The sequence below is a fragment of the Euphorbia lathyris genome, chromosome 5, assembly GCF_963576675.1.
Source record: "Euphorbia lathyris chromosome 5, ddEupLath1.1, whole genome shotgun sequence".
Classification (NCBI taxonomy): domain Eukaryota; kingdom Viridiplantae; phylum Streptophyta; class Magnoliopsida; order Malpighiales; family Euphorbiaceae; genus Euphorbia; species Euphorbia lathyris.
In genome coordinates, this window is record NC_088914.1 from 51,485,594 (window position 1) to 51,507,635 (window position 22,042).

Here is a 22,042-nt window from a genome sequence, read left to right on the forward strand (position 1 = left end):
TAATCCTAAATTTCCAATTCTAATTGTATATCCCAAATCAGAAATTAACTGAATACATAATGATATAAATGAACTTAAATCCATAAGCTTATCTTCAATTTCATGAACTTGAATGAAATCAGAAATAAATATGGTGGTCGAAATCAGAAACCAAAATCGATTTATGAATCAATGATAAAGATCAAAGGAAATTGAAATACCTTATATATGGATCTCGAATCAATCAGAAAAATTAACGATATGGATTTCGAATCAGCCAGAAAAAATTAACAAGAAGGATATGTATTTATTATAACGATATGGATTTCGAATCAATCAGAAAAATTAACTTAAAAAGACCGTAAAAAAAGATATGGATTTAGTATCCATGAGTAAGATTGATACACAAATTAGTAAAGAACCAGACACCATAAGTATATCGATGGATGGTGAAGAAGAAGAATTTATTATGGTGAGAAAAACCTTTATTAAAAAACGTAATAGTATTTATCACGAAGAGAAAAATATGCATCTAGTTAATATAGCACGTTCGCTATTTAAAATATAATGGTCCCATATGAGGTTATATAACACTAATTTCATTTATGTTTATTAGTTAATAAAATTTTATTACTTAATGAAATATCTGTAAATAAAAAAAAAAAAAAAATTGAATCAAAAGAAAAGAAGAAGAAAGCAAACGAGACTGTGAGGCACTGTCACCACTCCAAACTCCAAAGTGGTGATGAAGCAAACACAGCACTTACCCAAAAACCCAGCCTCAAAATTTGGGCTGAAACACTCCTATCTTCTTCTTCTTCTTCTTCTTTCTCACTCTCCCTCCCTTCCTTAAAAATGCTGATTCAGGTGCCCAATCTCTTTCCCTCTCCTCTCTTTCTGCAAGTTACTTTGTCTCATTCCTTCATCTAATCTTCGATTTTCACCTCTTTTCTCAAGTGTTTACATTCTCATTTCCCACTCTTTATCTAGATCTCGTATTCAACACCCACTTCCTTTTCTTCGTCGACTGCTATTCTTCTTTCATTCCGCTTTGTCGCTGAGATAGAGAATGAGAAGTGTTTTTCAGATCTGAGGGTGATCATTTTAATGACTTTCTTTTTTGGGGTATGTTAGTTATGTAATTAGATAGTAAACATTGGTTGCTAAGATGGGATCCAGTGGTAGCAAGGCCTGCACCGGCCGTGTATCGTCATTACCGTCTAGTTCAAGCGGTGGACGGAAGGGGAAACGTAGACGGAATCGGGTTTTTCACTCTTCTTGTCTTGGAGGGTCTTCTGAAACTCGTGATAGCGACAATGATGATGACAATGTAAATCACTTTGCTATTCCTCTTCTCTATCTCCAGTCTTTCTTTTGGGCTTAATTGTCTGTTCAACTCTATCCACAATTTTCAGTGATATTTTTAGATTAACAGTTGTTTCCTTGTTGCTATTGGTAAATACAATTTGATAAATGTATATAATTTTCCCTGGGATCTAACCAAAAACCATTCTTTTGATTTTGATTTTTCTTTTTATGTTTCACAACAATTCTTCAATACATAATAAAATTGCCTCGGGAATGGAAAATGCAAGTGCTATTGTGATTAGGCTACTTGTAGATATTATAAATGGATAAGGGACCAATTTATAGGAGAAAGGACATAAACAAGAATATGAGGCTTCAAGGCTGTTGATAAAAAAATCACCTTGTATTTGATCATTGTAGGAGTATGGTAGACTGAATTCAGGTTCTGCTATTACTTTTATCTTTATGGCGAACTATGCTTAGTGGCAGCTTTTTTTCTTTGCAAGCTTATGTACAACTGGTTAGGAGTAATATGTTGTTTAGTTGGATGTCTTTCTAGATTTCTTTTGTTGACGTTATTTGAGTTGAGTTATTTACAATGTAAGCAAATTAACTTTTTATGACAGTTTAATGGGCACGTATCAGGTGTTAGAATCCATTTATCTTTTCACATTAATAATTTCTGCATCTTTAATGTTCAAAATTTTGACAGCTTAAACACGTGGCTGTTTTTTCTCTATGTAAATGATTGCAAATATCTCATGGTTTGCAAAAATTCCTTGAAATTCAATGCATTTTTTTATTTGAGAATCTTGACTTCAATTTTAATGGCTATGAATGTTGGTTTAACCTGGATCTTTCTACTAAGGGTTTTCAGTTAGATGTGTGCCCAATGTTAAAGGATGTGAATTGAATGTTGTGGAATTGGAGGGTAGGTAGTACCACACTGTTCTGTCTTTCAGCAACCAGAATAGAATAAAAATAGTAAAGTAGTCCCTGGCTTGACAGCCTGGTGGTTAATTGGCTGTAGGTTTTGCATCTAAACTGTATAAGGCCTTAGTTTCATGCTTAGTTGTTTAGTTCAAGTGGTTAATCTTTTTTTTTTTGTGCTATGCTATTTTACTTATCAATATTTTGTGCTTATAGTATAAGATGTTTGATTAGATATAATTCCTCAAGTGCTTACCTTTTATTGTTTCATTTTCACATTTCAGGTCTGCGGACATGTGAGCAAAGAAAAAGGAGGCAATGTTTCAACTGTCCAAATTGGAAATGATTCAGGCCAGGTAAAAGTTGAATGTTACAGAAAAGTAAAAGTGGAAGAGTCTGAAGGAAATTGTGTATCTTCTAATGTTGTGCTTGATGAGTGGAATCAAGCTAGCATCACTAATACTGTATCTAGGACAGGTAGCAGTTCTGCACGAGCTTTGTCCACTTCAGCATCGACTTCTCAAAGTAGCTTTTTTTCTCGCTTTAATTTTCTTCCTGGTAATATGAGCTTTAGACTGAGCAGAACTGCCAGTTTAGGGTCATCCAGGGCTTATGGTATCCCTTCCTCAAGTCCCCAAATACAGAATGATGAGGAGGTTCATTTTCCGACAATATCTTCCAACAACATCATAGATGGAAATGAGACTCAACAAACTAGTCACCTGCTGCCTACAGGTCAGACACAAAATCATGAAAGCACTTCTGCAAGTTCACAGCATCATAGTCTAGCACCTGATTCATTGGATAATAATCAAGACAATCGTGCAATCACTTCTAGTCATAGTGGAGATGGTAATGGGAGTAGCACCAAAGTGGGGTTGGATGGAACTTCACATTCTCCAAGTATGCATACTGATTCAGATAGTTTTGAGGCTAGAGTTCCTGATAGGCGAAATGGTGCACAAGAAACTGTTGAGCGTAATGTTTGCTTCAGCCGAACTTTAAGTGTGGGAAGACTTCGTGATAGAGTTCTTCGTCGATCATCAGTATCTGATGCTACATTCTGTCCTTTGCAACAAGAGAGACAAGTAAGAGATTCACTTCAGGATAGTGGGACAGAAACCTTAACTAGTGAAATGAGGATATTAGAATCTGAACAGCTTGGTCTACTCTCTCCAACTACATCTGGTTATGCTCCTGGAACCTCTAGTTCAATGAGTGTTCATAATCATGAGCTGGAAACTGCACGGGCTAGAGACACCAGGTATCATGACCTCTTGGAACATAGGTCTAACTTTCTTGAACGGAGGAGGAGAATACGATCACAGGTTAGTAAGTCCCTGCCTTCGGAAGGTTCTGGTTTCTTTACAGAACATTTTCTAGAGAAGGAGATGAAGTAGTATTCTACTGCAAATCTAGATTTAATTTGTCCTGGGTTCTGCTGAACTGCTAACTCCTTTTAGCTTTAGGCTGATAAAAGTTGCTCATTTTTACTTGGAACAACTGTCTCATTTATACCTTCGGTATCTCCATTACATGTTTGAATGGCTGGCATAGAATGAACCATTTACTAATATGCTAAATGATGCAGGTTCGCGCTCTTCAAAGGCTCGGGAGTCGTTTTGAAAACCTGTCCGGACATGAGAGGTCTTGTATATTATCTGGTCATCATAGAGCAGGTCGTTGTACCTGTCGTCTAACAAATCGAGATGCTAACTTAAATGATGACACAAGTGCTAGAGCTAGCATATCAAGAATTGTCATGTTAGCCGAGGCTTTATTTGAGGTAACGCAGTATTACCTTCAGCTCATAGCCATCTTCCAGTATCCCGTTGGTTCATTAATATTTATAAGTTGAATCATCTGGACATATTTTAATTAGGTGCTGGATGAAATTCACCAGCAATCTGTGGTGCTGTCTTCTCAGCCTTCAATATCTGCACTTGGATCAGTACCTGCGCCTAATGAAATTGTGGAGTCTTTGCCAGTCAAATTATACACCAAACCACAGAAACATCAAAATGAGGAGGCAGCTCAGTGAGTTCCATGTTTCGTTATATGCATTTCTGTTTACTAAATCTTAGATGGAAGAATCGCTTCAATCTTTCTTCTAATTGTTTACGAGAGACCTTGAATTTTTTTTATGATATACTTTGTTTTTAGCTTCTTTTCTACATATACACGACCTAGTGAATGTTAAATTTCTTCTATGTTTTCTTAAACCATGATAAACTTTGTTTATTGAGGTTAAAACCGTTTGAAGACGTTTCAATTGTTAACTAAAAAACAATGGATTTGTTGACTTTTTTTATACTAGACATTCAGTTACTTGCAACATAGTAGAACTTTCACGTTGGCTTCAAGATATAAATAAAACTATTTTGCAAAAAATAGAATGAAAAGGCTTGCTCTGACAAAATTGTAAAGTGTGCGTGTATCAAGGGGCGGGGGATAACTAATGTAGCTGATCCAAACTATTTTGGAATGATGGTTTTTCTGAAAGTAGTTCTTCTAAGTATTCTGTATTTAATAAATGCCAGACCTCAAGGTTGGATAATAAGGAATTTGGAGATGAGGAGCATAGGTAAAGGGAAATCAATGTACTGCTCTTATGAGATAGATACAATTGATTACTTAGTGTAACTTTTTACTGCAAAGCTTCTTTCAATAATATGCTTACTTGAGTTACTGGGTTGGTTTGAGGAAATTTACATTAGGAGTGTCATAGTAATTTTTAAATGTATATTCTGCTAAATATATAGGTTCTTACACATTTGTGCACTTTTTACTGTTGGATAACCAGAAGATTTTGGAAGTTTTTCAGTTATGATTAGACAAAGATATGAATAAATGTTTTTGGATATCTTAAATTTAAAGAAATAGTTACAAATAAAATGTTAATATAGTACATCAAAAGTTCAGCAATTGCAAAGTATGATAAATAATCCATCCTCCTGTAAGAGAGAGGAAAAGACTAAAGTTATCTATTGTTTTGGATGCCGACCAAGATATTTGCATGTAGTTTCTAAAATCAAACACCTTTGAGAAGCTTGGAGAACAGAAATAAGACCTCAAAAGAAATAGAAATTCCAAAGTAAGATGATGTCAACTTTATCACAACTCAATTTCTCTATTTCTTGTAATAGTTTTTCATAGCTTCTCCACTGTTCATAGATAGTACATCTTGGAGGTTGTGTGATTTAATTGACAAGTTACTGTCATGAAAAAAACTATTACAAAACATAAAGAGCTTGAGTTGTGATAAAGCTGCAACATGCCAACCTCTTCTTTTGGAATTTCTATTTTTTTTGTCTGTCTTATATTTGTATTCAAGCTAATGGCTGGCTTTAGCTTTTTAGTTTTCTTTCTTTCATTGTTGGAACATATTGGTACTTGAAGTTTCCTGAAAGCAAATGATATTTTATCCAAACCTCATTCTACTAATGTTTCAGATTGAGGAATTTAATTCTTTTTGTAGCTGTCAATTTTTCATGTTACCCACCCCCTAGCATGTAACAAGTGAAAATATATGTTCTGTCTATGTACTGAGTGTCTGAGGGATGTAGCATTTTTGTATCTTCTCTCTGTTTCTTTTATTTTGATGTTGCTTCTTCAATTGCACCTAAACCAGCTTGTCGAAAATCTTACTTGTCTAGTTGTAAAACAAAATTTTATCTTAAAAACTTGTCTGTAATTTTCTTTTCTATTACAAGTTGAAACTCTGTTAACAAATTAACCAGCTGTCGCATTTTCTAACAAGGGTTAGATTTTGCTATAGATTAAAATACATTGTTTGAATATGCCAAAATTGAAGGGCCAATTGTAAATTGTGCCATTTACGGGAGCTAAATTATAGGTTTTTCCGTATGAGATGTGTAAAGTTTTGTGTATAATTGTTAATGTTGCTTCATCATTGAAGAGGCAGTATGTCTGACAGCATGCTGCTTTGTTCCGCATAGTTTTATGCACATAGTGATAATGTTTTCATACAAGTTGGTTAATGTTCCTTTTCTATTCTGCTTCTAAGTGTGGTTTCTCCTTTCTTCTGATAAACAGGTGCTATATCTGTTTAGTGGAGTATGAGGAAGGAGACAGCATGCGAGTGTTGCCTTGCCATCATGAATTTCATAGAACTTGTATAGACAAGTGGCTGAAGGAGATTCACAGGTATGATGCATTTTTACTATTATATTGAACTCTCAATATACTGCTAAGAGCAGGTTTTTCATTCTCAATGAGCTAATGCATTACTAACTATGTATATACAAATATAAGCTATACTGGCCATAATTTAATTTGGTGAGATGTGGCTTCTGAACTTTGGTTTTGATTAACATGTACCTTTTAATGGTCACATTTAAATGTCCTGTGAACTTTAATTCCACGGTGCTTGGCGTTGAAACATGATAATACTGTCCATTAAGGGGTGCATTTTCACTAAAATCAAAGTTTGGGGTCAAATTTCACTAAAGACCAAATTAGGAGTTGTTCAATAATAAACTTGGTTCATTCTCCTGATTATTTATTCTGAATAATGACATTTTGTACCTATCTGCGCTTACCATTAATTTTATTGGGCTCATTATTTTTTTAATCATCCATTTTTCGGGTAAATTGCACAAAATATTTCTTAACTCTAGCTGAGTGTTATGGGCCCGCAAATAGGATCTCGTCGCAGGTATTTTCACAAGAAAGTCCTTGATTTTTCTTGTTTTTTCCTGTTCTTCGAGTGAGCTTTCCTTGAAGCTCAATGGTGATTTGTAAGAGATCACCAAACTCTCCTAATTCTCTTATTTAATATTATCATCCTCTTTAAATCAACAAGGATTCTAAATACAAGGATTTTAATATTATCATCCTCTTTAAATCGACAAGGATTCTAAATACATAAGAGCATCTTTGCGAGGCTCTCAAGTTCAATTTTGAGGGATTTGTGGCAAAATCCAAAGTCCAAGATACTTTTAGTTCCTCCTTAAATCACTAGTCTTAATTTCCTCTTCATTATTGAGGAGATTCTCTCCCCTCTTTGTTTCATTTTTTAGTATGAATTTATTATTGAGAATCTCCCTCTTTGTTTCATTTTAATTTCCAATGGAGTATAATGAACCACTCATTATACTATTTCATTATACTATTCCATTTTTTAGTAATGGAATACTTATCACCGTTTGCGAATCAACAAAATTAACCATCAGTTTGAGTTTGATGAGAATTAAAAGTTCAGAACGAAATTAGATATTAGATATGGTTAGGCATATCCTCTTTAACAGTATGAATATCAAGAGTATAAATAGAAAGAGTAGTATCATAGCCCTGTAAAATTGACAAATAGAGGAATAAATTAGAACATGTGAATAAGACAGAGAACGCATGACTAAAAAACATACAACGATGAAATTGAGAGAACAATAATCAAAACTGTACACTACTGAAATTTCGAACTTTAAGAAACAAAATAGATGAATAATAGGAGAGAACCAAACTGTTCCAAGCCAAATCACAGCAGCCACTAATCAAACATCAAAACTCTATCTAACCCTAGTTAATTTGCACTGGTGGCCAGATTCGATAGCAGTTCATTAGCATCGTGGATCTGAATGAATTCCCGATCCGTCTAGTTGACTCAGAGAAATCAGAGAAGAACCCTAACAAACACAACAACAACAACAACAACAACAACAACAAAGCCTTAGTCCCGAAATGATTCGGGGTCGGCTAACATGAACCATCATATAAAACCGTGAAATCAAGTCGTGTCAGCGACACAAATTCTCTCTCTCCACTCTGTCCTATCCACTACCATATTTTCCTCAATCCCCAATAAACTCATGTCACTCTCGATCATCCTCCTCCAAGTTTGCTTAGGTCTTCCCCTACCCCTCACCACTACATCCCTTTGCCACTCTTCGATCCTCCTAACCGGCGCATCAAGCGCTCTACGTCTCACATGGCCAAACCACCTTAGTCGGTTTTCCCTCATTTTATTCTCAATAGATGTAACCCCTACTTTTGTCCTAATTATTTCATTACTCACCCGATCCTTTCTCGTATGACCACACATCCATCTCAACATACGCATCTCCACCACCGACATCTTATGGATGTGACAGTGTCACTGCCCAACACTCCGTGCCATATAACAATGCTGGTCTGATTGCCGTGTGGTAGAATTTTCCCTTCAATCTATTAGGCATGCCGGGGTCACAAAGGAAACCCGTAGCACTTTTCCACTTCGACTAACCAGATTTAATCCTATGAGCAACATCTCCATCTACTTCTCCATCCGTTTGGATAATAGATCCTAAATATTGGAAGCAATCCGAGGCATGAACAACTCTCCCATCTAGGGTGATTGTCCCTGCCTCCCTACTTCTATGGCCGCTAAACTTACACTCCAAATATTCTGTCTTACTTCAGCTCAACTTAAAGCCTCTAGATTCTAAAGTTTGTCTCTATAGTTTCAACTTCCTCTCCACGCATTCTTTTGTCTCATCAACCAACACAATATCATCTGCAAACAACATGCACCATGGTATACCATCTTGAAGTGAACTTGTTAGTTCATCCATAACGATGGCAAAAGAAATGGGCTTAGTGCGGAACCTTGATGCACTCCAATCGTAATAGGGAACTCTTCAGTCTTCCCAACACTAGTACGTACACTCGTGCATGCTCCCTCATACATGTCCTTTATGATGTCAATATATTTCCGCGAAATGCTTTTTCTTATTAAGGCCCACCAAAGTACTTCCCTTGGTACCTTATCATATGCTTTCTCCAAGTCAATGAAAACCGTATGCAAGTCTTTCTTCTTATTTCGATAGTGCTCCATTAATTGTCTCGTTAGATGGATGGCTTCCATAGTTGATCTTCCCGGCATAAAGCCAAACTGGTTTTCCGAGATCTTCACCGTCCTCCTTAGCCTTTGTTCGATCACTCGCTCCCAAAGTTTCATAGTGTGACTCATTAATTTGATTCCTCGATAGTTGGCACAATCTTGGACATCGCCTTTGTTCTTATACAAATGGATTAAGATACTTTTCCTCCATTCTGATGGCATCTTATTGTTTCTCCAAATTTTGTTGAAGAACGTCGTCAACCATTCAATTCCTCTCTCTCCCAAACATCTCCAAATCTCAATACGGATGCCATCAGGTCCTACTGCTTTCTTCAACCTCATCTTATTTAATGTCATTTTGACTTCACCTTTTTGAATTCTCCGCATGCAGTTATGATTTATCATATCGTGAGGGATACTTATATCTCCAACATCTTGTCCGCGATCTCCATTAAATAAGTCATCAAAATAGGACCTCCATCGTTCCTTAATATCCTTATCTCCAACTAGGACTTTTTGGTCAACATCCTTCACACATTTAACTTTTCCGAGATCTCGCGTCTTCCTATCTCTCATCCGAGCAATTCTATATATGTCTCTTTCCCCTTCCTTCGTATCCAGTCGTGTATACTGATCCCGATTCACCTTTGCTCTAGCATCTCGTATGACCTTCTTTACTTCCCTTTTAGTCTCTTTGTACTTTTCGTAGTTCTCATCACTCCTACATTTCCCCAATATTTTATAGGATTCTCGCTTACTCTTTACTGCTTGTCGTACTTTTTCTGTCCACCAAGATGTGTCCTTACCCGGTGGCATGCTACCTTTAGATTCCCCTAGAACTTCCTTCGCTACTTCCCTTATACTATGCTCCATCTTAGTCCATATCGAATCTATATCTAAATCCATATTACAAGCCCAAATATCTTTTTTGGCCATCTCATCCAGAAATGTTTGTTGATTCTCCCCTTGCAGTTTCCACCACTTAATCTTAGTCTCCACTTGTGGTGTTCGTTTTCTTATACATCTCCTACTTCGAAAATCAAGCACCACTACTCTATGTTGGGTTGTCGTACTCTCACTAGGGATCACCTTACAATCAATATAACTCTTTCTTCAAGCACTCCTTACTAAGAAGAAGTCAATTTGGCTCGCATTACCGCCACTCCGGTAAGTCACTAAGTGGGATGTTCTTTTTATAAACCATGTGTTCATGATATTCAAGTCATAGGCTGATGCGAATTCCAAAATATCATTTCCTGCTTCATTTATATCTCCAAAACCATACCCTCCATGAACACTCTCAAACCAATCTCGCCTAGAACCCACGTGTCCATTGAGACCACCACCCAGTACCATCTTTTGATCCCTAGGAACCTGTTGCACCACTTCCTCTAAGTCCTCCCAAAAAGCTTGTCTTATTGAGACATTTAATCTTATTTGTGGCGCATATGCACTTATGACATTCACAACCTCCTCCCCTATCACAAGCTTAACACTCATAATTCTATCGCTCTTTTTAGACACCGCTACTACATCATCAATATACTCCCGATCAATAAGAATACCTACTCCATTTCTACCCTTATCCTTTCCTGAGTACCAAAGCTTATAACCCCAAGGAGCTATCTCTCTAGCCTTGGCTCCAACCCACTTGGTTTCTTGTAGGAACATTATATTTATTCTCCTCCTCTTCATAACATCTACAATTTCAACTAATCTTCCTGTCAAAGAGCCTATGTTCCATGTCCCAAAGCGTAACCTACTACCCCTACCCCTACCATTACCGTGGACTAGCTTATTTACCCGCAACCTTTGCATATTTGACACCACCCCCGGGTCCTGGGGTGGCGCGCTGCTTCGGGGCGACGACCTAGCAACCCTTGCACATTTATCACTACACCCGGGTCTAGGAAGTGCAGTGCGTCGCTGAGTAGAGAACGCCCCCACGATATTCATATTTTGGTTCATGTTATAAGATGTGGCTAAGTTTTACGCTGACCGCCACGATATTCATATTTTGGTTCATGTTATAAGATGTGCTTAATACCTTCCCAGCCCTCCAAGTTGTCATCATACCCGAAATTTGACTTGTGACACCTAACCCCCTCAACTTGCTTATTTAGAACAAATAACCCCTCAAATAGGTTAATTCTCTCAACTACCTTTTTTTGTTTGTTTGAATTCTGTTCCAAGTGGTGTCAATGTGGCATGAATTTTGGTTTCACTATGCTAAGCAGTTTTATGATTTATGTGCTGCAAACTAGTGTATGCGTTGGTGAAAACCTGAAGCAAAGAGTAGATTTATTCTCCAATTCCCTTGGAAAGTAGTTTGAATACCAATTTAGTTGTGAAGTTTCTGAGTTCTGATATAAAAGAGGTTTTGTAAACTTCAGGGTATGTCCACTTTGTCGCGGAGATATATGTAGATCTGGTTCGTTACCTGCAGAGAATTGAAACGGCTAAGTTTCTTTGTCGCGGAGATATATGTAGAAACGGCTAAGTTTCTGTTGATCCTATCCTGCCATTTATACAACTTTTCCTTTGTGCCAGAATCAAAATCAGAATGGCCAACTTGTTACAGTCAGCCTGGAAGTTGATTTCTGCCTTGGGTTTCGACTTATACATAAATCTGAAATCAGCTTCTTCTTCCTTTTGAGATTGAGGCTGGAGAATGAACGAATGAATGGCTGAATGGAAATTGCTAATTTGTTGTACTAATTAATTCACTCCATGCGGATTTTTTTATGCCACTCATCTTATAATCAAAGAGCATCTCATCCTCACTTTGGCAGCCTAAAAGGTGCAAAATTGGCCTTCATGTTTTTTTTTTTTTTGAAATGAACCCCCAATGTTTTCCTCTTATTTAATTTTGCACCAACTTCAGTCAATACTTAAGAATTCAAATCTATCCGCATTTATTGATGAATTTACCAATGAATTATTAAATTTGCTGAAGAATTCTATTGAAAAGGGATAAAATTTAGCAGGTCCAATGCTTTGAACGCTTAAAATCTTGGGACAGTTATAAGATAATTACAAATAGATTCATTATTTATAAGTGTGTAAAAACAAATCTAACAATGTCAAATAAACAGTTTTTATAAGAATAGACATATTTCTATAAAAAAGGATGAAATAACCGTTTACAATAATTAAAAATATGAATTTTTGATATTTTAAATTAAAAATATCATATATGATAAATAGATAATGGTTAATTGTAAAAAAAAAACCCAAATATGATTCTTTGTAATTTCCTGTACCCCAACTATAACTATAAGTCCAAAACACTTTTACAATTTGAATATTTGACCCCAAATCCACATTTTCGTTTTCTGTATACTAGGCAAAAGCTTAAGAGTGCATTTTATTTTAAATAGCAAACACGTAAATTGCAATGGTTTTCCATGAGAAAATTTATGTCTGGAAGTCACTAAAATCACCAAAAAAAAAAAAATAAACAATGCATTCCCTACAAGAATGACTTGGTGAAGCAACATTCCAAGTTGTTCAACAGCCTCCTAAATACATTTACCATGATCTGAAATCAATCAAGCAACGGGTCTATTCGAAAAGAGGCAAGGTCAGGGTCAGAGAGAATCAATTCCAAGCCATTTTTGGAAGGAGCTGAGCCTGCCATTGATGAAATAGCTTGAGAAATTTATAGCTTATTTAATTAGATAATTTTGTATCGGAAAATACAGAAACGATTTGAGTTTCAGACAAATGATCTGAAACAACTATAGAGATTGTTTGGCTAGAGATTTTCGCCAATACTGAAATCTGCATTTTACGGGTCAAGTATGAGAAGGGAGGGAGATTTCAGTTTCCAACTGTGAAAAATGAGGTATATTGATGCAGAGATAGATTGAGAGAAAGAGATGTGTTGATTTTGACTTAGTAATTTACATACTAAATTTGTAGGAATTTAAAAATTTCCAATTAGATAGGCATAATAAACCCTAGCCTCCATATTATAAATTTGATTGATAATGATAAACTCCCTCCTTACAATTCATAAAAAGGTTTATATACCTTTTAAAATTTTAGGGATAAAAGTAATATAAAAAGACATAACAGTTTAGTAGCTAAAACATAACTAAAGGGGTAGAAAAGGAAATTTAAAAGAAATATGACATAGTTGTAAAAATAACTTTATAGCTGACTTATAAATTTTAAAAAGTAAAATAAACTGGGTCCACATGAAAATGATCGAATTCTAACTCAATTGAAGAACAAATGAAGGCTTTGTGTTTGTGCGTGAAAATGATGAGCACCAGTTAGGATCGCCGACCTAGGTTAAGGTCAACAACCTCGACACATTCTATTGAAGGAAGAATGTGGGCGGGTCGGTGACTCGCAGACTGGGTCGACGACCCGTTGCTTAAAATTGTCCTTGCCAATCTCGTTTTTCTTCATATTACTCCTCTATTGAACGCAAAACACATCGCATCCTCCCGAGTCCTTTAGAACACCTTGAATACTCACTTGGTCCTTTTGAAAGGGATTGAACGGATTTATGTTCTCATCATTCTCCCTTTCTTGAAAAGATTTTGACCCAAAATCTTGTGTAGGATAGTCAAAGGTGTGGATTTTACTCTTAGGTATTCTTACAAACTTCATTTTACCCATATGATTAAAAGATACTTTATTGACTTAAGTTCACCAGATCGGTTTCAACCTTCAACCACTTGTCAAAATTTGGAATTAGTGTCGAGTACAATGACTCATTGTTAGACATCAATATAGTTCCATACTCCTCTTTCCACTTGGATCATCTATGGTTACTCAAACCTAGGTAAAAAAACCTACAGAAAGTACATATAACTATAAAGTTTACTGTAGCTCCAATATGACTTTGTGTAGATCGACCTCGGATATCCTTAGCATTCCCCTCATTGACTCGGGTACTAAGTCCATCATTGACACACCTCAAGAAAACCAAGCCTCTCCTTACAAAGTGGCACTTCATAATAAAGGCATAAAGTGGGTGTTCCCTCAACAAGGTAGTCATAATTCTCAATATAAGTATGTCAACAAAATACATAATAAGGGGGCGTTTGGGTTGGGGTCTTTAGGAATGGGAATGAGAATGAGAGAGTTTCATTCCCTTTGTTCTTGTTTGTTTACAAAAAAAAAAAAACTCATTCCCTTTACCCACTTTAGGTTAAGCCATTACCTCATGCCCTCTAGGGAATTGGATTCCCTTTACCACATTCCCTTTCCTAAACATATCCAAACACATAGGGGAATTAATGGTTATTCCTTTCCTTTCCTTTAGTTTCCCTTTCTTGATTCATTTTCCCTTACCCATTGTGAACCAAACGCCCCCTAATAAGTTTCAAAATTAAATGGTGGAGGACTTGATTCAACAACTGTATGCATGTGTTAGGTTCATTTGTTATACCAGAAGGCACCACAAAGAGCTCTCTACTATTTTCCGTAAGGCTTGTTTGCTCACGAGAAGTCTAGAAGAACTATCACCTGGAATCAAAAGAGGTTGGTATGACTTGTCTTTCAAATGTAGTAGTTAGTTAGGATCTACCTCTTCATTCCCTCCAACATTGAGCTAAGTTCTCTCGTCGAGTTATGAACTTGAAGACCACCATGTCTTCTTCTGGCTTCCCTTTCTCATTAGAGGAACTCATCAACAGTGTAAGGATGTATTTCATGCCATCCTTGAATATTTTGTACGTGTTGCTTCTTCTCGCATGTGAATAATCTCGGTCAAATTGCCACAACCTTACTAGGAGTAAATGACAAGCATCTACATCAACTACACCATACATAACTTCATCCTAATATGCCCCAATAACGATAAGAACTTTAGACTGGTGAGTAACTTGAAGTTCTCCACATCTTTGGACATACGGTCTAGGATATGGTTTGAGAACCAAATTAAACTTGCTCAAGGCGGCTTTATTAATGATGTTCTTTTGACTTCCTCCATCAACTATGACCTCACACTTCCTCCCCTAAATTAAGCATCGATCTAAATAATTGATGTCTTGGGTCATTCTCTTGTTCACTAGATAGAAGCACCCTTTTCACCAGATGAACATCACACTCATCTACGGAAGAACCACTCTTATACGGGTCATAATAAACCCCATTATCATCTCCATACACTACCGTATTGGTGTTCCTCCTATTTGGACATTCATTAGACTTAGGGCTCGGTTTATTACATCGAAAACATTTGATGGGTGCTTACCTAACATAAACAAGATGCCTCCTAGACTACACATGACGGCACATGCTGACATACCAAGGTATATTCGACTCTTCTATATGGACTGTACATGAAGATGTACTTAAAATGGAGAATTTATTAAATACAAGTTATATGTCATATCCAATACTTATGGCTGCAAAATAGAGGTTAGAATGTACACGCATGGTGGATATTTATTTTTCTTAACTGAAAACTAATTCACAGAAGACATGGGGTCAAACAAAAACATATATAAGGGTTAGAATCACAACACACGCCAAATGTATGCACTCCCTTCTAACCTTATTCCTCATCGTGGTCAAAAGACTTATTTCCTAGGTAATTGGTTTGTTTGTCATAAATGGGGGGCACTATGCCAAAAACCCCTTCAGATGACGGTTAAAAACCGTCATCCCGCAAGATATAAATCTATCACAGGGCTCGCTGCCATCTGATGCAACTAATAATGCTGCTGAATATGAAGCTCTGATATTGGGATTACGCCTACTCAAAGAAATCACTCCTGAGCGGATTGTGATCTATAGTGATTCCAAGCTAATGGTCAACCAAGTAATCAAGAATTACGAGGTGAAAGACGAGGTTCTGGCCAAATACGTAGCAGAAGTCAAAAAATTGCTGGATCACCTTGAGACTAAAGAAACTAAATGGGAACTGATTCATGTACCAAGGGAGTCCAACACAGAGGCGGATCATTTGGCCAAAATGGCCTCTTGCGAGGAAAACTGGACAGATCCGGATTGTCCCTTCGAAGTTAAAATAGCTCCAGCCTTCGCCTCAGAAGAAGTATCCCTACTCACAACAGTAGAAGATGATTGGAGATCGGTCATCCACCAATATCTGCTAAATGGAACCTTACCTGAGGACAAAGAAGAGGCACGGCGGATAGTTAGGAGAGCGGCTTATTTCTCCATGATCAATGATGGCCTTTACAGAAAATCCTTTAGCCATCCCTGGTTGAAGTGCATTCTGCCGGAAGAAGGACAACAAATCCTCAAAGAGCTACATGAGGGATCATGTGGGGCTCACGAAGCATCCGCCACCATCTTGAAGAAATCCAGGTTAGCGGGTTTCTACTGGCCCACGGCAGAATTGGATGCCCAAAAGTTGGCAGAATCTTGTCACAGTTGCTAGATTTATGCGAATGAATCACATACTGCCAAACATATCCAGAGGCCCATCATAGAAGGACGGCCATTCGTCCTCTGGGGAATAGACATCGTTGGCCCATTTCCTCCGACTCGCCGACAGAGGAGGTACGTGGTAGTGGCAGTGGACCATTTCACCAAGTGGGTAGAAGCCAAAGCTGTTTCCTCCATCACTGCAGAACGAATGGTGGAATTCGTCAAAGACAACATCATGGGAAGATACGGTGTTCCACATACCATCGTCACCGATAATGGAACACAGTTCAACTGTGACGAATTCAAGGCTTTATGTGAAGGGTTGGGCATCATGAACAGATTTGCCTCCGTTTATTATCCCCAGTCCAACGGGATGACTGAAGTTACCAATCAGACGATCGTAAAGGGGATAAAGAAGAGATTGGGAGAGCATGACAAGAAGTGGGCGGACCAGCTGACAAGTGTTCTATGGGCTTCTCACACCACCCCAAGGACGGCCATAGGGGAAACACCATTCGCCCTATCTCATGGTGTCAAAGCCGTGATCCCAGTCGAAATACAGGTCCCCAGTGATAGAGTGGCCTTTTATTGTGAAGAGGACAACGGTAAACAGCTAAGGGAGCATCTAGATCAGATAGAAGATCGCAGGGACCAATCCTATGTGCGCATGGCGGCATATAAACAGTGGATCGCAGCTTACCATGATAAAAACGCCAAGCTTGTGGATCTAAATGTGGGTGATCTTGTGCTCCGAAAGGCTGACAAAGTCCAGTCTCGAGAAGGTAAGGGCAAGTTAGGGCTCAACTGGACGGGTCCATATCAGATAGTGGACAAAATTGGATTCGCCACATTTAAAATCCAAGACATGGAGGGCAACACACTGCCACGCATATGGAACCTCCAAAATCTCCGCAAATATTTTGTCAGAAAATGAAGTGTACACACGGTCTTGAGTACTCTTTTTCCTTTAATAAGCTTTTTTCCCATGTGGTTTTTCTTATTAAAGGTTTTAACGAGGCTCACCTATAAGACCTACTTGCTGTAATAAAGCATTTCTCCCATTAATAAACATCATTTGTTCTATTATCTATATTCTTTTTAAAGTTTATTGTAGCAATATCAATATTCCAGTCTTAAAAAGAAAGGGGGCATCCAACGCTCTCCACATTTACAACGTATCGCTATCTTATAGCTACTTTCTTTTTGCCTTAAAGACATAAGAACATCAATCTTATGGGCGGATCCGTCTCTAAGCGGATCCCAATCTCCAATAGAGTTAAAACGATCTTTTGACGCAAGGTCTTTACACTCTCTTATCCTTCCCAGAGAAGGATTCACAAGTCCTACGGGCGGATCACTTCACCTCAAAGATAGGTAGCAAATTGATCCCCTGGGCAGCTTTACTTCCTCTAGAAGGAATAGAACAGCTTCTAACCTTCACAAAGGTTCATAGAATGGAGTATGGCTGGCCACCTACTCCAAATCCTAGATGCCTATATATATTTCCTTACACAAACGTAAAGGTAAAATAACATAGCTTCCATAAAGGATTAAAGCAAATTGTACTTAAAAGTGTTTTTACAATGTCACAAATAAAAACAAACTAAGTAACAATGGGAGCATCCTCCTACACGCTTTCCTTGCTCACGACGCTTGCTTGGGGATCTTCCTTCTCCACATCCACAGATACGCCAGCGGGAGATACCTCCTTATCCACAGAGGATGTGGGGCCAAGGGGAAGAGTCTGGTCAAGAATCGGACCTTCATCCGCCTTAGGGGCACCTCCTCAAGCTCATCTAACGTGACAGTAGTGGACGGCTTGGTTTCCTCCATAGGCCCCTTCATCCATCTCCGAACATAATCACGGAGGTACTCCTTAGCATTTGACATTTTGTCGAATTTCGCCACATCCTCTGGTTCGGGGACGGCGAATTGCGGATCTGTAAAATTAGTCTCAGGATGCGCCAGCGAGAAGTACGCTATGAGCATTTCGCCGTAATAAAAGGCTTGCTCACCCGCCATATATTCAGCTTCTCCAAGGGCGTCCTCGTGGCTTTTGGCATCAGACACTATCTTTGCCTTTAACTTCTCAATTTCTGCGTCCCTAAGAACCAAGGCGGCTGTGGCGGAAGCAAGGTTGGCATTAGCGGAAGCGAGGTTTGCATTAACAGAAGCGATATTCGCATTGGCTTCCGCTACCTCTTTCTCTAACTTCTCGATGGTTGCCTTATCCGCCACGTTTTGGAGGAGTTCTGTTTCCATGGTACGTATGCGAGAATACAACTGTAAAAAACAAACAATTCAGTCAAAAAGCAAAAGGGAATGAAGGACCAATATTTTCCGCAAAACGAAATCCTTGCTAAAGGAACTCACCATGAGGAGCTCCGTTTTCCCCTTTTGCGCATGAATGGAACCAGGAATCTGGTTATGGTTCCTCTGCACTTCGCCCACCTGACCCAAGGCCTCATCCAAATCATTTAGAATGGATTCATTCTCGAAAGAACCTTGGGCTCCAAATTTGGCGGACCAGTATCCACCAATATCGGGCTTCGCCGTCTACACAAACGTTCGAGGGTCAGAACTCAAGTCCAAAACTTGATGAACAAATAAAGATCAAAGGTAACCTACCTGTGCAATCTCCCCAGCAGGCTTGGCGGACCTCAGGGCATCCGCCATAAGCTTAAGACCTCCAGTGGTGTTAGGCTTCCTCCTCTTTAGTGGCGGCTCAACCACTGTTTCTGCAGGACGTTTTCCAGTATCCGTTTGAGGATTCGCCGCTTGATCTTTCTTGCGTGCTTCAGCCTCTAGAAACTTCTTACGCTTCTCTGCAAGAGCGTGATTGGCCTTAGATAAACCCCTGCCAAAGAAAACATTAAAGTAATCAAAGTTCACGAAGAAATGAAAGGTACCTTGGTCAAATTGCGTAATCTTTGAGTAAATGAATTGATCCCCTTCCCGGCGAATCAATGGAATATCACTCATCATGAAAGCTAAGGCATCCGCATATGTCCATGCATCCGCCTTGATCTGCTTCATGAGCTCCGCCACCTTCTCATCACTATCCGTTAAAATTCGCATATCGCCCGCCATATGTAACGGCCTGGGATTCCAAAATGAAGGAAAACCCAGTGGTTCGCCATATTTTATCTTCACGTAGAAGAATCTTTCATCCCAGCAATGAACATTGGACATTTTGTCACTAAAGGGCGAATACACTCCGAATTTGGCGAACGAAAGATAGGATTCGGACTTCCGTTTTGATGGTTTGTGAAAAGCTCTAAAGATACAACCCGTATATACTACTCATAAATTTGAGGCGAGGTAGCAGTCTAAAGCGATATCCAACCAGCAGTTGGGATGTAGCTGGCTAACCGTGATGTCAAAGTAGGAGAGGATGTCCGCCATCATCTTTGGAGGAGGAAGTCGGAATCCTCTCTCCACGTGACTACAGTATACTGTAAGGAAACCGCTAGGCAGACAGGAAGGACGTTGATAAGATGCGGCAAGCTGAGTTTCATAGTTCTTGATCCAGGGGAAGCGATTCGCCAGATCCACTAGATCCGCGACGCTCATACGAGACGGAGTAGACTCCGCTCGGGGATTCTTTTTCTTAGGAGGAATTGAAGAAGAGGCCATTGTCCCCAGAAACCACCTAGATGCACCGGCCGGAACGGCGCCGGAGACAGAAGGAAAAAGAGTCGGGTTCCTAGTGGAACGAGTTTGGTAATGATTACACGCCGAGTTACTAAACCCAGCTAAATCAGAGTTAATCGTGCCCTCGGAAGAAGAAGAATTCTCCGATGACGAAGTAGTCCAACTAAAGTCAACTTCTATTTCGGGAGAAGAGGTTGAATTAAAAAGTTCTGAAGTTGATCTAGAATATGAAGACGAACTTCTAAACATCCAGAGAAAAGTTAAACAAAAGAAAATAAACTTACATGAGAAATCGGAAGCTTGGTGCAAAACTCTGAAAAATTCCTGGAAAAAGCTTCAAACAATAGAGAAAAAACGAAGAAGTGAAGAAGAAAGGGAAAGCGAGCGAGGAAGAAGAAAGTTTTCTCCTTCCTAGGACAGTGTGTCCACTACACGTGTCATTCATCCATTGGCATTGAACAGTGTGCTCATTAATGCAGGTGTTTATGACGGCGCACGGAAGATCAAAAGCCCTAAAGGACTTTAAGGGCGTTTTGGGGGGGGGGGGGCTTCTGATAACATCGTGATTTTAACTCGAGGACTAAAAGGGATATTCACCTCAGGAACGCCGCGTAGTGATCCCCAAAGGGGAGCTGGCAGGCGGATCTCCACGGATCTGTTCTGAGAGATCCGCTGGCGGACCTATGAGGCGAATCTCTTCATTCACCTGATTCGCCACTATAACGGCTGGCCGCCGACTCGGCCATAAAGATCATTAATGAGTAATCAATTAGCTAACTGCCAGGTTAGAGATAACTCGTAACCGCCATTAATAGAGCATTAATGGAGACTTTCTAGTTACCTGAAGGTTACAACTTCACAGCTATATATATCCTGATTCCCTAGGTTATCAAGGTACACATTCTTACAACCTTTGTCAATTCAGTTTGTTTCCTTGAATCATCTTACTGACTTTGGCATCGGAGCTTCCCCCCGTCGAACCCAACGACGCCCCCACAGGGACGGACGTTGACCAGAATTTCGCTACCTGTTATCATGGATAAATCTGCTGAGTGAAGTATTTCTTACCTTTTAACTCCTTATATATATTGCTTGCTTAAAATAACCAAAAACTGACCAAGTAAAGAGGTCAAGTAGAGTTGTGCGCGTTAAACGTCTGAGCTCAGGAATAGACTCTAAGTGCTATCTCCTGACTCAAGCTAAAAAACTGACCTAGTCACCAGTTGACTAAGCCAGTATCTTGCTGTTTACTCAGCGCCGCTGTTAAAACCTTTTTCCTTAGAAAAAGAAGTCTGCCCTAATTGCAAAAAGTTTAAATAGTTCCTAACCCCCCCTTGGAACTATACTTGCAACCCTACAAGGGACCAACAAGTGGTATCAGAGCTTAAAAGCTCACTGTAAAAGGTCTAACAACCTTGAGCTGATCCCTACCATGGGCGAAAACAGCACTCGGTTTCTCCCTGGAAACCAAACAACTCAGATACTGCCTGAGGGGCTGTCCATTACTAGGCCTCCCATATTCTTCGTGTCAAACTATACCTTCTGGAAGAATAGGATGAAAAATTTCATTCAGGCTACAAACATGAGTGCCTGGCTATCTATAGTCCAAGGCCCATTTGTACCTGTCGAAGTTGTGGCTGGCCAAACAGTTGTAAAAGCTGAGGCCAAATGGACAGAGGATGATCTTAAGAAGCTTCAAAATCACGCTTCGGCTATCAATATGCTTCACTGTGTGCTCGATGCTGCAGAATATAATAAAATCTCAGGTTGTGAGTCGGCACAAGAGATCTGGAAAAAGCTGGAAGTCACCTACGAGGGAACCAATAAAGTAAAGGAGTCCAAGGTGAATCAGCAGATGAGACTGTACGAGCTGTTCGAGATGAACAATGATGAGGGCATTTCAGACATGAATGCAAGGTTTACCAACATCATTAATGAGCTCAAGAGACTTGGGAAAATCTTCACTGAGGAAGAACA

General features: G+C 38.9%; 1 protein-coding gene across 2 annotated transcripts; it reads left to right on the plus strand.

The window, feature by feature from the left end:
* The first annotated feature begins 669 nt into the window (after positions 1 to 669).
* LOC136229489 (E3 ubiquitin-protein ligase MBR1) lies at positions 670 to 11,969 on the plus strand. Of its 2 annotated transcripts, none has more exons than XM_066018325.1 (6): positions 670 to 1,309; positions 2,502 to 3,545; positions 3,809 to 4,003; positions 4,121 to 4,254; positions 6,274 to 6,384; positions 11,449 to 11,969. In XM_066018325.1, exons 1-6 carry the CDS (start codon positions 1,148 to 1,150, stop codon positions 11,507 to 11,509), a joined length of 1,707 nt encoding a protein of 568 aa, XP_065874397.1. In that variant the 5' UTR covers positions 670 to 1,147; the 3' UTR covers positions 11,510 to 11,969. The 2 variants fall into 2 exon arrangements, with proteins under 2 accessions (XP_065874397.1, XP_065874396.1); XM_066018324.1 differs by having other exon boundaries at positions 672 to 1,309; positions 4,100 to 4,254.
* Positions 11,970 to 22,042: the final 10,073 nt, after the last annotated feature.

Coding starts and splice junctions, on each gene's coding strand:
- LOC136229489 (XM_066018324.1), top strand. CDS start 1,148: ATGGGATCCAGTGGTAGCAAGGCCTGCACCGGCCGTGTATCGTCATTA. Junction 1,310..2,501: donor GCGACAATGATGATGACAAT/GTAAATCACTTT, acceptor TTCACATTTCAG/GTCTGCGGACATGTGAGCAA. Junction 3,546..3,808: donor GGAGGAGAATACGATCACAG/GTTAGTAAGTCC, acceptor TAAATGATGCAG/GTTCGCGCTCTTCAAAGGCT.